Here is a 13,703-nt window from a genome sequence, read left to right as displayed (position 1 = left end):
ACATATCATACAGAGAGAGAAGAGGCTTATATTCTATTATATATGGTACATGCCATACAGAGAGCAGAAGAGGCTTATATTCTATTATATATGGTACATGCCATACAGAGAGAGAGAGGAGGCTTATATTCTATTATATACGGTACATGCCATACAGAGAGAGAGGAGGCTTATATTCTATTATATACGGTACATATCATACAGAGAGCAGAAGAGGTGTATACTCCATAATATACAGTACATATCTGAAGTGGGTGTGTGTACTCCATGATATACAGTACACATCACACAAAGATAAAAGGGGGTGTATACTCCACACTATTCAGTGCATAACTGACATATAGAAAAGCAGTGTACATACTTCATGACATAAAAAACATATACAGAGATAGAATGGTTTTAAACTGCATGATATATGGTACATATCTATTATTTGTACCTGTATACTCCATCCTATGCGGTACACATCATAGAAAAGAAAAGGAAGAAAAGGTGTATACTCCGTGACATACGGTGTGTGCGTGTGTTCGATGTTATATTGTACAGATCTGTCAGAAGTGCACATATATAATGATACAATGCACATATAATACAGAGAAAGAGAGAGATTCTCGATTGCCATAATGAATGGGAGCGCAGAGCCTTCTGGGATACCTACATCACGCATCCCAGGTTGCTCCTGTGTGCTCCTTCTGCGCATGTCCGAACATCCCAGGCATTCGCAGAAGGAGCCCTTACATCAAAAGGTAAAAAAATTGCAGATCTCACGCATGTGCAGTGAGGTTGGCAAGGTTTTCCCTATCATCTACGCCACCCGATCTCGCATCTCCGTCAGGTGACGTATAAAGGAGAACTCAGAAGAAGGGGAGAAAATGGCAGCGCCCAGAATGCCAGCCTGAAGATGGACGCCGGACCCAATTGAAGAGACCTCTGGACCGATTGCTCTGCAGGATTGAAGGTAAGTGTACTTCTTTTGTTTTGGATATATATTAGGCAGGGGGTGTCACTGTGTATTACACAGTATACGGTAGATGAAGGCATGGGGTTTGTATTACACAGTATACAGTAGATGAAGGCAGTGGGTGTGTATTACACAGTATACGGTAGATGATAGCAGGGGGTGTGTATTACACAGTATACGGTAGATGATAGCAGGGGGTGTGTATTACACAGTATACGGTAGATATACACAGGGGGTGTGTATTACACAGTATACGGTAGATGAAGGCATGGGGTTTGTATTACACAGTATACGGTAGATGAAGGCAATGGGTGTGTATTACACAGTATAGGGTAGATGAGGCAGGGGGTGTGTATTACACAGTATACAGTAGATGGGGGGTGTATTACATAGTATAGGTAGATGAAGGCGGGGGGTGTGTATTACACAGTATACGGTAGATCTACACAGGGGGTGTGTATTACACAGTATACAGTAGATGGGGGGGTGTGTATTACACAGTATACAGTAGATCTACACAGGGGGTGTGTATTACACAGTCAGGGGGTGTGTATTACACAGTATACGGTAGATGTACACAGGGAATGTGTATTACACAGTATACGGTAGACAAGGTAGGTGGTATTACACAGTATACGGTAGATGTACACAGGGGGTGTGTATTACACAGTACTGGGTGGGGTCACGAGGTAAGTACTCACGGTAGGTGCCGTCCTTTCTCTGACAGGAGTAAGTGGCCCCCACCTGTACGGTGAACACATCTCCCACCTGTCCGAGTTCTATTCCATTTTCTTCCTCCATGGACTCCCCGAGGTTCCGGTCCTCCTCAGACTTCGTCTCCGGTTCGCTCGGTTGACTTGCGGCAGCCATTGCGGGCGGTCACGTGATGCGAGCAAAGCCCTGAAAGCTGTGCGGGAGGGCTAAAAACAGAGCAGCCTTCTCTCAGAATGCCCGGGGTGGCCTGAAAACCGACTCCCCTCAGCGGTGCCTGGTAACGGAGCGGAGAGCAAAGAGAGGAGGAGGCAGAGTGCTACCGAAAGGAAGCGCTAGTGAGCGAGATCAGCGAGGAAAACCAACAAGAAGCATCGCCCTCACTAACGGAAGCGGACACTTCGCTTCCGTTCGTGAGGGCGATGCTTCTTGTTGGTTTATGTCAGATAGGGCCTGTTAGTAAACAGCTAGGGGGTTCTGTCAGCATTTTGTCTTTAGAGCAAAACAAAGTGTTTTTTTTTAAGTGCCAGGAGCGGCCATTTGTTTGGATTCCCTTGTGATCTAATATTGTTATCATCAGGCTGGGAGCAGAGGAAGACTTCAACAACCAACAGCCCCTCTTTTATTGTCCAATCAGCACCCTCGGCCCTGTACTTGCCGGGTTTGGGGTGCCTGAACCACAGATATTATAAATATTTATCTTTGGTGGGTAAAGGAGCCTGGAGGGCGTATGAGGATGGGGCAATTGTAAATGATAAGGGCGAGTTGGATATTTGTAGGCAGAGATGACGTCTGCGTTGGAAAATCTATAGAATCATCTCACTAATTATCCTGTGGACGTGCATGCTCCAAAAATTTAAAGTTGTTTGAACCCCAACAATGAATGATTCACACAACTTCCATGGGCCAACGCTATACAACCCCCACACCCACTGGCCACTTTATTAGGTACTCATGTCGGTATGGAGTTTCACCCCCTTTCATTCTTCATAGCACAGATTCACCGAGGTGCTGGAAACTTTCTTCAGGGATATTGGTTCATATTGATATGATGACCACACTGGCTGCAGATTTGTCAGCTGCATGATAGGAACCTCCTGTCCACCGTATTGGTACTCTGGTGACTTGTATATCATACTCTGTGTGGCTATATACTTTAGAATTTGGACACTGTCTTTCAAACCATGGAAAGTGATTTTGGGTGTCACCAGAAGATATCAGCCCCAGAACCTGTAAGTCAGCTATTCCTATTGTTCATAATGCACAATAAAGTGCAATACCGCCATCTAGAGTTGCCAGGCAGAACTGCATCCCCGATCCTATATACTAAACCAGGGGTCGGCAAACTTATGGCCACGAGGCCGTTTCAGGGGTGGGCGGGAGCACACAGGGCCAGACTCTTGAGTCTGACCCTAATGGCTCCACCCACCACCAGGAAACGGGCCCTTAAGTGAAATCCCTCTCCTCTGTATGCATTGTGGAGGAGAAGGATTTACATTCAGGGAGTGTTCGCTATTTACCCCAGAGGCGGAAGTATCAATGCCCAGCGAGATGAATAGGGGAGCCACAGCAAGGGGCCGGCACCGGAGCTCCGGCTGCAGTAGTTTCTAACGCCCCCTGGCCAATCCAAAACCGAGGGTTGCCAGCCGGCATTAGGCCAGATCGGCCAGGGGGCATTAGGCTGGAATGAACTACCGGCTAGGCCGTATCTGGCCAAACCCTGTACTTAACAAAGGATGTAGTTATGCACGGACCCAACCTGCGCGCACACACCATAACCACCGCCTAAAACACAACCGCCACTGAAACAGTTGTCTTGGTGACATGTAAGCGTGACAAAACAAAACAGGTGACACTTTCGGTCAGTGTGCTCCACTTCACAGTGCCAGCAGTCAGATTTACGATTCTTTTGAGAATTGGGGGTTACTGGTAGACTCTAATGCTAGGTTTGAGTCGGAAAGATTGTAGACCTAAGAGGAGAGGTCACACATTTTTCTGAGAAAAGGTTTCCAGCTGGGATGTAAAGGGGGACTCCGGAGGACTCTACAGCCGGGGGAAGCTGGAAAAAGGACCGTACCTGGCTGTCATGGGACAACTTTAAAGCTTTAACACTGTTCTGCAGTCCTATTCACCATGAAAAGATCTTACTAAAGCTCAGTACCTTTAAGGGCTCTTTATAAATGATTCCCTCAGTGAATTCCATGAAATTTGCTGACAGATATTCATATCTTTATATACTCTCATTTATGTCCCTACTAAAATAAACTCATTCTGCCACATAGTAGCCATTTATAAAAAGTGCACAGTTGTCACAATAGGAAATTAATAGGAAATAAAGGAATGAGTGAAGTGGCAGGAATAATTATTAAAAATATATATCCCTTAGTGTGTCCCTTTTGTATACATTGTCAGGGTTATGTGTCTTCCTGTTTCTCTCATTTGTTTATTCGCGCACCATCTATTGTTGAGTAAAAGCAAAAACTACAAAACAAGCTGAGTTAGCTATGAAGTATATGGCAAAACAAATTCAAGAAACCAGTCTGGGATGATCTGAGCTCTGTGACATGTAGCAATCAGAAGATGGGGATGGCCAGCAACAAAGTAGGCTGGGAGATTTATACCAAGGGCCCAAAGTGTGCCAGGAAAATCCCCCCACACCGTTACCCCACCACCAGCCTGAAGCTCTGATACCAGGCAGGATTGATGCATGCTTTTATGTTGTTTGGGTCCAATTCTGACCCCACCATCTGAATGTCACAACAGAAATGGAGACTCATCAGAGCAGGCAATGCTTCTCCAATTTTCTCTTGTCTAATTCTGGTGACTACATTTGAATTGTATCCTTAGGTGTCTGTGCTGACAGCAGTGGCCCCCAGTGTGATCTCCTGCTGCTGTAGTCCATCTGCTCCAAGGACATGTTGTGCATTGAGATCTCTTCTGCAGACCTCGGGTAACGAGGGGTCATTGGAGTTCCTGTTGCATCAACTAGAACCTGGCCATTTTCTTCTGACCTCAACAAGGCATATTTACCAAGAAAACTGCTCCCCACTGGGTATTTTCCCTTTTTCAGACCATATTCTGTAAACCTGAGAGATGGTTATGGGTGAAAATCCCAGCAGATCAGTAATTTCTGAAATGCTCAGACCAGACCACCTGGCACCAACAACCATGTCACGTTCAAAGTCAACTTCAGCAGGTTGTCCTGGCAATGTGTACATGCTGAAATGCTTTGCTGTCATGTGATTGGCTGACACTGCTTAACAAGCAGGTGAATAGGTGTACCTAATAAAGTGGCCGGTGAGTATATCAATCCGGTTAGGTTCTCCCTCCCCTTGACGGGAGGTATAATGGTGTAAGTAATTCCTGGCAAATGCTTTTCAGTAACTGCACGTATATTCTGTACACTTAGCCATCTTAGATCGGAATGAGCAGCTCCAGCTTGCAAATTATGTACAATCTTCAAACTACTCCTAGATTGTAGATCAAAAATTTTAGCCCCCCCCCTTGGTCAGACCATTCCCTGATAGAATGTGTCTCGTTGATACCCAGGTCCACTGAATTCCATTGGCACCTAAAGGATACATTATTGTCCACCCCTTTGGGTGTTCAGGAGATGGAGCCAAAACTCCGCTTTTATTTTAATGTCAACAGTTCTTCTGTGACTTTGTCAGGTATTTTGTGGGACGCCCATAAGGCGACTGTAAGTTTATTTTTAATTCAAATGGCCTTGCACCAAAAAAGAGAGGAATCGGAAAATTAAAGAACTCACAGAATGACCTGAGAGTCTCAAGACTAAGTTAAAGCATAACCCTTCCAAAAAACTGGGTGTAGAGGTGCACCAGACCAGGGTGGAATTAAATGCTTTGTTGGATTACCAAGTGGAGAAACCGATTAGATGGTCCAAAAGACATTTTTTAACCTGTAGCGCTAATAATCAGGGCTCATCCGGCTGTCTATTGGGTTAAGATAGGCAGTAACAAGTATAAGCTTAACTTCCTGGCCCGTTCATTTCTCTCTGGAATTATATGTCTAAAAGCGGTACATTGTTTTTCATGCAAATTTATTTTACAGTATAATAGTATGAGTATAAAAAATAAATTGGAAACACAAAATCATGTCAAAATAATAAATTAATTAAATTAAAAAAAAGAACATTTTTTTTTAAAATAAATTACTCATACTAATATTATCCTGTAAAATAAATGTTAATGCAAGACAATGTACTGCTTTTACACATATAAATCCACTGAATTGCATTCAATACAGTTATTTTGTATTGAATGCAATACAAATGGATTTTGAATTTCCTGCCCCGCCCCACCGGCAACGTGAACCGGGAACTCCCCCGGTGACTCATCAAGTCTAGAAGACGCAAAATAAGAGAGAATACGCGAAGGATGACCAGGGGCGGTGGCGGATCAGGTAAGACTCGACTTACTATTACTTCCCATAGGTTTACCTACCCCGAGTGTGACTCGGGGTTACCGCTTTAAGCTTCTTTTTTCTACCCTGAGTCACACTCAGGGGTTACTGCCTAGGAGGCTAATCTGTATATTTTATTATCAATATTTTATTATCTATCACTCAGCCATTGGTCTCTCTCCTAAATCTACTTCACATACTCAAGGAATTTGCACGTATCTCAGGTTTAGTGGTGAGTGAACAGAAATCAATAGCACTAAATATACATTTACAAAACACAACATTTTCTGGCACTTTTGGAGAAAGTTTGGGATCAGAATTATCTAGATCAGGGGTGGGCAAACTTTTTTACTAAGGGGCCATAATGGGTTCTAAAATTTGACAGAGGGGCCAGACTGGATTTGGGCCATTAACAGGTAGCAAAACATGAATATATATACATGAATTTAAAATAATTCTTAGGCATAACTCACCAAAATATGTTCAATATTTAACACATTTAAAAATAAACTCTAAATGAAAAAAATGTTAAAACAAGAGTGCATAAAAATACAAAAACCTGTAATATACATGTACAGTAGCATGTGTAATATATATACCGTGTTTCCCCGAAAATAAGACACTGTCTTATATTTTTTTGGGCTTCCAAAAACACACTAGGTCTTATTTTCAGGGTAGGTCTTATTTGCATTGGACTCAAAGATACAATACAAAGAGATCTTGTATTGGACGTCATTCCACTGTTTTAGTGAATAAGTCTGATCTGCTGCCAGCTCCATACACAAGTATAATCCTCACGTGCTGCAACTGTATTGATGAGGGAACTCTACTCACATACACTGTTTTCTGTGTAAAAAAACTGACAACTAACTTTGGCTGCAGCTTCATTAGCAATTCTCAGCCTCCTAATTAGAAAATTGTTTTGTCCTGTCATTTTCCAATATTTACCTTCATTAATCATTCAGAAACTGCACATAATTATTAGTAACACAAACATTATTTCACAGATCCAGCTGCATTAAGTTAGAATTATGGCATGATTTGCATGTTAATCGCTCGTACTTGTCCTTTAAAAACTCAAACAAATACTCAACTTTCCAAAATAATGATAAACTTCAATAGTGACACTTTCTTTGGTTAATGCTTGGTTCTGATTTGTTCTGAATCGCACCCAATGCACTTGTGGTACAGTGCAGCTCAATGCAAGCTTATGCATGTATTGCATTGAAGTGAATAAGTATTGAAGTGAGCAGCAGTGCATTAGCTTGCAATGTGCTGTGTGGTATCACAAGTGCATTGGGTGCTATTCAGAACAAATTTGTGCATTTGCCATACACAATGAATCTTCCCAGAACTGAATGCACCTTTTTTGGGTGCATTAGGGAATGCATTCAAATTAATGGGCTTCCTGCACATTCAGAGTACCGGAACATAAATATGATGATAGATTGGAGCCATAGCCTGTAAAACAGTCCTGGGCAAACCTGTGCTGTGTAGGATTCTGATTTTTTAGAAATACCAAGCAAAGCCTTGATAGTAGGAGACCGCATCATAAATCTACATTTTAGAACACATTTCTTAAATTTACTTTTGTTTTTTTTTCTATTTTTGCATACAGTTTTTTACCTGTATCAAATACAATGTTCTATTTTTGTTTTTTATTTCTCTACACGAACACTACACATTTCAACAAGCACAGATTGTTATACGGCCTTCTTTGTTTTTCAGATTGTATTGTAGTTGCAAAAAGCATTGTAAACTTACTTTCAGTTCTTGAAAAAAATAACGGCTTTTTTTTCACCTCTGTGGACTATTGACTAAACCCGTGAGGTAACCCTGTCCACTCCGTGGTCACAGCCCACCCACTCTCCCATCGCAAGTTTAGATCCATGATGGGAGAGTGGGGGGGTTGTGTCCAGGCAGCCTGCCCACTTCCACAAGCTAGGATACAAATGGGGGACACGTTCCACAGCTCTGGCCGTTTCTCCCCCCCAGCAGGGCCCTTCTCCTGACCGGGGTGGCACCGGCCGGAGCCGTCGACCACCTAAAGGGCTGGAGAAACAAGTTAATTGGGCCGTAGTTTCCCCATGCCTGATCGATCTAGATTGTCTGGGCATTAAAATTACTAGAGCCTATGAGACGCTGTTCACCAGCAATTTCCCTCCACTATTTAATCAGCTCAAGAGGATTATATCCAGGTGGTCTCTCACCCAATCTCTTGGCTGGGCAGAATAAATTTGGTGATGACAATACTCCTGAAATTACTGTATTACTTTAGGACATTACCTGTACAAGTACCCAGCTCTATGGGGCTCTGCAAAAGCTGTTTTTTTTTCTTTTATTTGGAATAATAGGAAACCCAGAGTACAACAAAAAAAAAACGACAAATGTCATGGGGGTCTGGGAGTGCCAACTCTGAAGAAATACTATAAAGCTGCCCAAGTAAGTCCGATTACCTTGCTTTATGCAGGAGAAGCAGCCCCAGTGTGGGTACAGCTGGAAGCCTATCTATCTCAACCAGTGGATGTTAAGACTCTTCCATGGCTTCCTCCTAAATTGCGTCCACAACATTTAAGTATTCATTTAAAGCAGGTGCTGAAATTTTGAGTCAGAATCCGATACTCTAGCGGACTTAAGTACCATATCACTACTAGTGTTGGTCGAATAGCTCACTATTCGATTCGACCGCTATTTGGTCGAATAATGCATAATTATTCGGGTGATCGAACGTTGAATTTGAACTCCATTAAAGTCAATGGGGAAAAAATTTGGGTTGTTTTTCGGGACAGTGGAGAGCTTCTACAGCCTATAAATACATTTAAAAAGACATGTCAAGCCTCCCCCAGCTCTGCACAACACTGTACAAGTAAAAAAATAAGGTCAATAATAAGTCTTTTTTCTGTTGCTGGCAAGGCCATTTTATGGGGCGGTCAAGGGAACATGCAGGATTTTACAAAGTCTCCGAGTAGAGGCAGAGAGCGACATGAGGGGGTTCCTCTGGTCCAAAAATTAGCCACCAAGTTTAGCGCAGCTTGAAACCTAAGTGGAAGTGCAAGTCAATCACATCCAATTGGTGCAAATCTGCCAGTGTGGTGCTATAGAAATTCCTTTCTATGATGTCCCAGCGCACATTAGGAATTGGGTACTCTAGCACTTCACCAGCTTTGAATCCAACGGACATAGACATGTTGCATATCACCAGACATTTGGGGCTCAGCACCTCGGTGAGCTGAATAACAGGTGGTCCATGTTGGTTTTGTACATTTGCAGTGATTGCTCATGATACCTGATAACATCCTATATACACGAGTTCATGATGACAACATTGAGTTAAGGTCCATGTTGGAAGTTGGCCAGCACGCTCTCTATGTACTCCGAAGAAACACTGGTCAGGAAATAGAACCATACAAGTTGGTGGTCAGTTCTGTAATGACGCACTTGTCGTTAAATTATGGCATTGTGCATTTCACCCAGAGATCCCCTAACGTGTCATTTGCAAATTACATCTCACCCTTCCCTTTCAGCTGCTCTCAGTCCGAAACTCATCATTCTGCAGTATTTTCACAAGATCCTTGTTGACGGATCTTTGAATTTAGTCTCCCAGGACGGCCACATACTTGTTGTGGAGAAGGCTCCGGACATCTGCTGAGCTCAATAACTTCATGGCTCAATGTGGTCATCCAGGACCTCTCGGTTCCCGTTAAATATACCGGTGTTTCCCATCTCATCCCCACAATATATACAGAGGGACTGGTGTCCCACTTCCCAGTTCCGGGGTAACATACACAGAAATTCAGTCCGATAAAGCGTGGTACCGATGGATGAAGCAGAAGACGTGGCCTTCTACATTCAATCACAAATTTCAGATTATACACTTCGGGGTGTCATTAAAGATGCACTACACCCAGCTATAGATGCCAGTTACTATTGCCTTCCACACTCCATCCGAGGGCATCGAGTGAAAGCACATGAAAGGAAACAGGGCTTGGCAGAATCAGTGGGGAAAGAAAATCCTGTTTAGCTTGAGTCTAGCCTGGCATCTAGAGCAGGGTACTGGCCAGTGGGCAGGCAGCAGGAGTAATAGCAGGAAGAGTAGGCGGTGAGCCCTGAGTAGTGTGGATGGCATTGTTAACTGGCATCTAGAGATGGGTACTGGGAGGAGGAGGCGGTGGGCCCTGAGACGGAGCAAGGATGGCATTATTGTTTGAGGCCATCACCTATACGTACAGTGTTGAAGATTTAGCTACCGGAGACATAGCTGTGTAGGGGACTGCCTTTTCCCATCTGCTAGCCGTAACTTTCTAAAATACCAAATGGACAGCCTTGTTAACTGGCATCTACAGCTGGGTACTGGGCAGGCAGCAGCAGTAACAGCAGGAGGAAGAGGTGGATGGAATCAGCAGGGAAAGAAGATCCTGTTGAGCTTGAGTCTAGTCTGGCATCTAGAGCTGGGTACTGGGAGGAAGAGGCGGTGGGCCCTGAGACAGAGCAAGGAGGGCATTAGGAGTTAAGGTCATCATCACCTATATGGACAGTGTACAAGCTGTAGCTATTGGAGACATGAATGGATGAGTGAGATTCCAATCTGTCCCTACCTGCTACTATGTGACAAAACCACATGAAAGAGATTGGACTTGGCGGAATCAGCGGGGAAAAAAGACCCTGTTGAGCTTGAGTCTAGTCTGGCATCTAGAGCTGGGTACTGGGAGGAGGAGGGGGTGGGCCCTGAGACACAGCAAGGAGGGCATTACAATATAAGGCCATCACCTATATGGACAGTGTAGAAGCTGTAGCTATTGGAGACATGAATGGATGAGCGAGATTCCACCCTGTCCCTACCTACTAACTAGTGAAACCACATGAAAGGGATTGGGCTTGGCGGAATCAGTGGGGAAAGAAGACCCTGTTGAGCTGGAGTCGTCTGGCATCTAGAGCTGGGTACTGGGAGGAGGAGGCGATCGGCCCTGAGACGGAGCAAGGAGGCTTTAGAAGTTGAGGACATCACCTATATGGACAGTATACAAGCTGTAGCTAGTGGAGACATTGCTTTGTAGGGCACTGACTTTTCCTATCTGCTAGCTGTAACGTTCTAAAATGCAGCATGGACAGCCTTGTTAACTGGCAAATTCAGCTGGGTACTGGGCAGGCAGCAGCAGTAACAGCAGGAGGAAGAGGTGGTGGGCACTGGAACAAATTGTGGACGGCATTAGTATCTGGCATCTAGAGTTTGGTACTGGGCAGGCAGCAGCATCATTTACAGCAGGAGGAGGAGGCGGCGGGCTCTAAGACGGAGCGGGGACTGAATTGGTAACTGGCATCTAGAGCTGGTTACTGGGCAAGCGGCAGCATCAGTAACAGCAGAAGAAGGAGGCATTTAGCACTGAGATGGAGTGTGGACGACATTGGTAATTGGCACCTAGAGTTGGGTACTAGGCAGGCGGCAGCAGTAACAGCATGATGCGAAGGTGGAGGGCCCTGAGACGAAGTGTGGACGGTATTAGTATCTGGCACCTACAGTCGGGTACTGGGCAGGTGGCAGCATCATTTACAGCAGAAAGAGGAGGCGGTGGGCTCTGAGACGGAGTGTGGACGGCATTAGTGTCTGGCATCTAAAGTCAGGTACTGGGCAGGGGGCAGCATCAGTTACAGCAGAAAGAGGAGGCGGTGGGATCTTAAAGAGAGTGTCTTGAGTACTGGGCAGCAGCAGTAACAGCATGAGGATGAGGGATTTAGCACTGAGACAAAGTGTTGATGGCATTAGTATCTGGCATCTACAGTTGGGTACTGGGCAGGTGGCAGCTTCATTTACAGCAGGAAGAGGAGGCGGTGGGCTCTGAGACGGAGTGTGGACGGCATTAGTGTCTGGCATCTAAAGTCAGGTACTGGGCAGGCGGCAGCATCATTTTCAGCAGGAGGAGGAGGCGGTGGCCTCTGAGACGGAATGTGGACGGCATTAGTGTCTGGCATCTAAAGTCGAGTACCGGGCAGGCGGAAGCATCATTTAGAGCAGGAGGAGGAGGCGGTGGGCTCTGAGACTGAGCGTGGACGGCTTTAGTGTCTGGCATCTACAGTCGGGTTTTGGGCAGGTGGCAGCATTATTTACAGCAAGAGAAGGAGGCGGTGGGCTCTGAGACAGAGCATGGATGGCATTAGTGTCTGGCATCTACAGTCGGGTACTGGGCAGGTGGCAGCATCATTTAAAGCAGGAGGAGGAGGAGGAGGTGGGCTCTGAGACGGAGTGGGATGGCTTTAGTGTCTGGCATCTACAGTCAGGTACTGGGCAGGTGGTAGCATCAATTACAGCAAGAGGAGGAGGCGGTGGGCTCTGAGACGGAGCATGGACAGCATTAGTGTCTGGCATCTACAGTTGGGTACTGGGTAGGTGGCAGCATCATTTACAGCAGGAGGAGAAGGCGGTGGGCTCTGAGACTGAGCGTGGACGGCTTTAGTGTCTGGCATCTACAGTCGGGTTTTGGGCAGGTGGTAGCATCAATTACAGCAAGAGGAGGAGGCGGTGGGCTCTGAGACAGAGAGAGGACGGAATTAGTGTCTGGCATCTACAGTTGGGTACTGGCCAGGTGGCAGCATCATTTACAGCAAGAGAAGGAGGCGGTGGGCTCTGAGACGGAGCATGGACAGCATTAGTGTCTGGCATCTACAGTTGGGTACTGGGCAGGTGGCAGCATCATTTACAGCAGGAGGAGAAGGCGGTGGGCTCTGAGATGGAGTGTGGATGGAATTCGTCTCTGGCATCTACAGTGGGGTACTGGGCAGGCGGAAGCATCATTTACAGCAGGAGGAGGAGGCGGTGGGCTCTGAGACAAAGTGAAGACTGCATTAGTATCTTGCATCTAGAGTTGGGTACTGGGAAGGCGGCAGCAGTAACAGGCAGTAGGAGGCGGTGGGCCCTGTTACGGAGCGTGGACTGCATTGTAGGTTGAGACCCTCACCTCTATGGACAGTGTAGAAGCTGTAGCTAATTGAGACATGAATGGATTAATGAAAATCACACTTTCCATACTCACTCTCTAGGGAAACCACATAAAAGGGAATGGACTTGGTGTAATACGCGGGGAAATACATAAATTTTTTATCAATTTTGGATATCTAGCAAGTGCTATCACAGTAAAATATCTGTATTTGTTTCACATAAATACATACATTTTTATGGGTTTTAGGATACATAATAAGTGCTATCAGAATAAAACATCTGTATTTTTTTACAGAAATACAAACTTTTTTTGTTTTTATGTGATAGTTTGCAAGAGGTATCATAAATTATAACTCTCGTAATATATCACAAAAGACAGAAAAAATTCTATATTTATCCATAAAAATACAGATATTTCATTATGATAGCACTTAGTATCTATCCAAAAACCCATAAAATTTTCTTTATTTCTGTAAAAATAAATTACAGATATTGAATTCTAATCCCACTTTATCTATCTAAATACCCATAAAAAATGTATTTCTCTCTAAAAAATAATGATATTTAATTATGAATCATAATTAAATATCTGTATTTTTTGGAGAGAAATACATATATTTTTATGGCTTTTTTGATAGATAGCAAGTTGTAGCCTGAATGAAATATCTGTATTTTTTA

General features: G+C 44.4%; 1 protein-coding gene across 1 annotated transcript in view; it reads right to left on the bottom strand.

Annotated features, from left to right (window-relative positions):
- LOC140334846 (nuclear factor 7, brain-like) overlaps positions 1 to 2,015 on the bottom strand; it is a 9,583-nt gene extending 7,568 nt beyond the window's left edge. Inside the window, exon 1 of the mRNA XM_072417113.1 lies at positions 1,663 to 2,015. Within this exon, the coding sequence (XP_072273214.1) occupies positions 1,663 to 1,831 (169 nt within the window). The 5' untranslated portion in view covers positions 1,832 to 2,015. The remainder of the gene's footprint in view (positions 1 to 1,662) is intronic.
- Positions 2,016 to 13,703: the final 11,688 nt, after the last annotated feature.

The sequence above is a fragment of the Pyxicephalus adspersus genome, chromosome 7, assembly GCF_032062135.1.
Source record: "Pyxicephalus adspersus chromosome 7, UCB_Pads_2.0, whole genome shotgun sequence".
Classification (NCBI taxonomy): domain Eukaryota; kingdom Metazoa; phylum Chordata; class Amphibia; order Anura; family Pyxicephalidae; genus Pyxicephalus; species Pyxicephalus adspersus.
The sequence above is the reverse complement of the archived record's forward strand: the minus strand, read 5'-3'. Positions and strand labels throughout refer to the sequence as shown.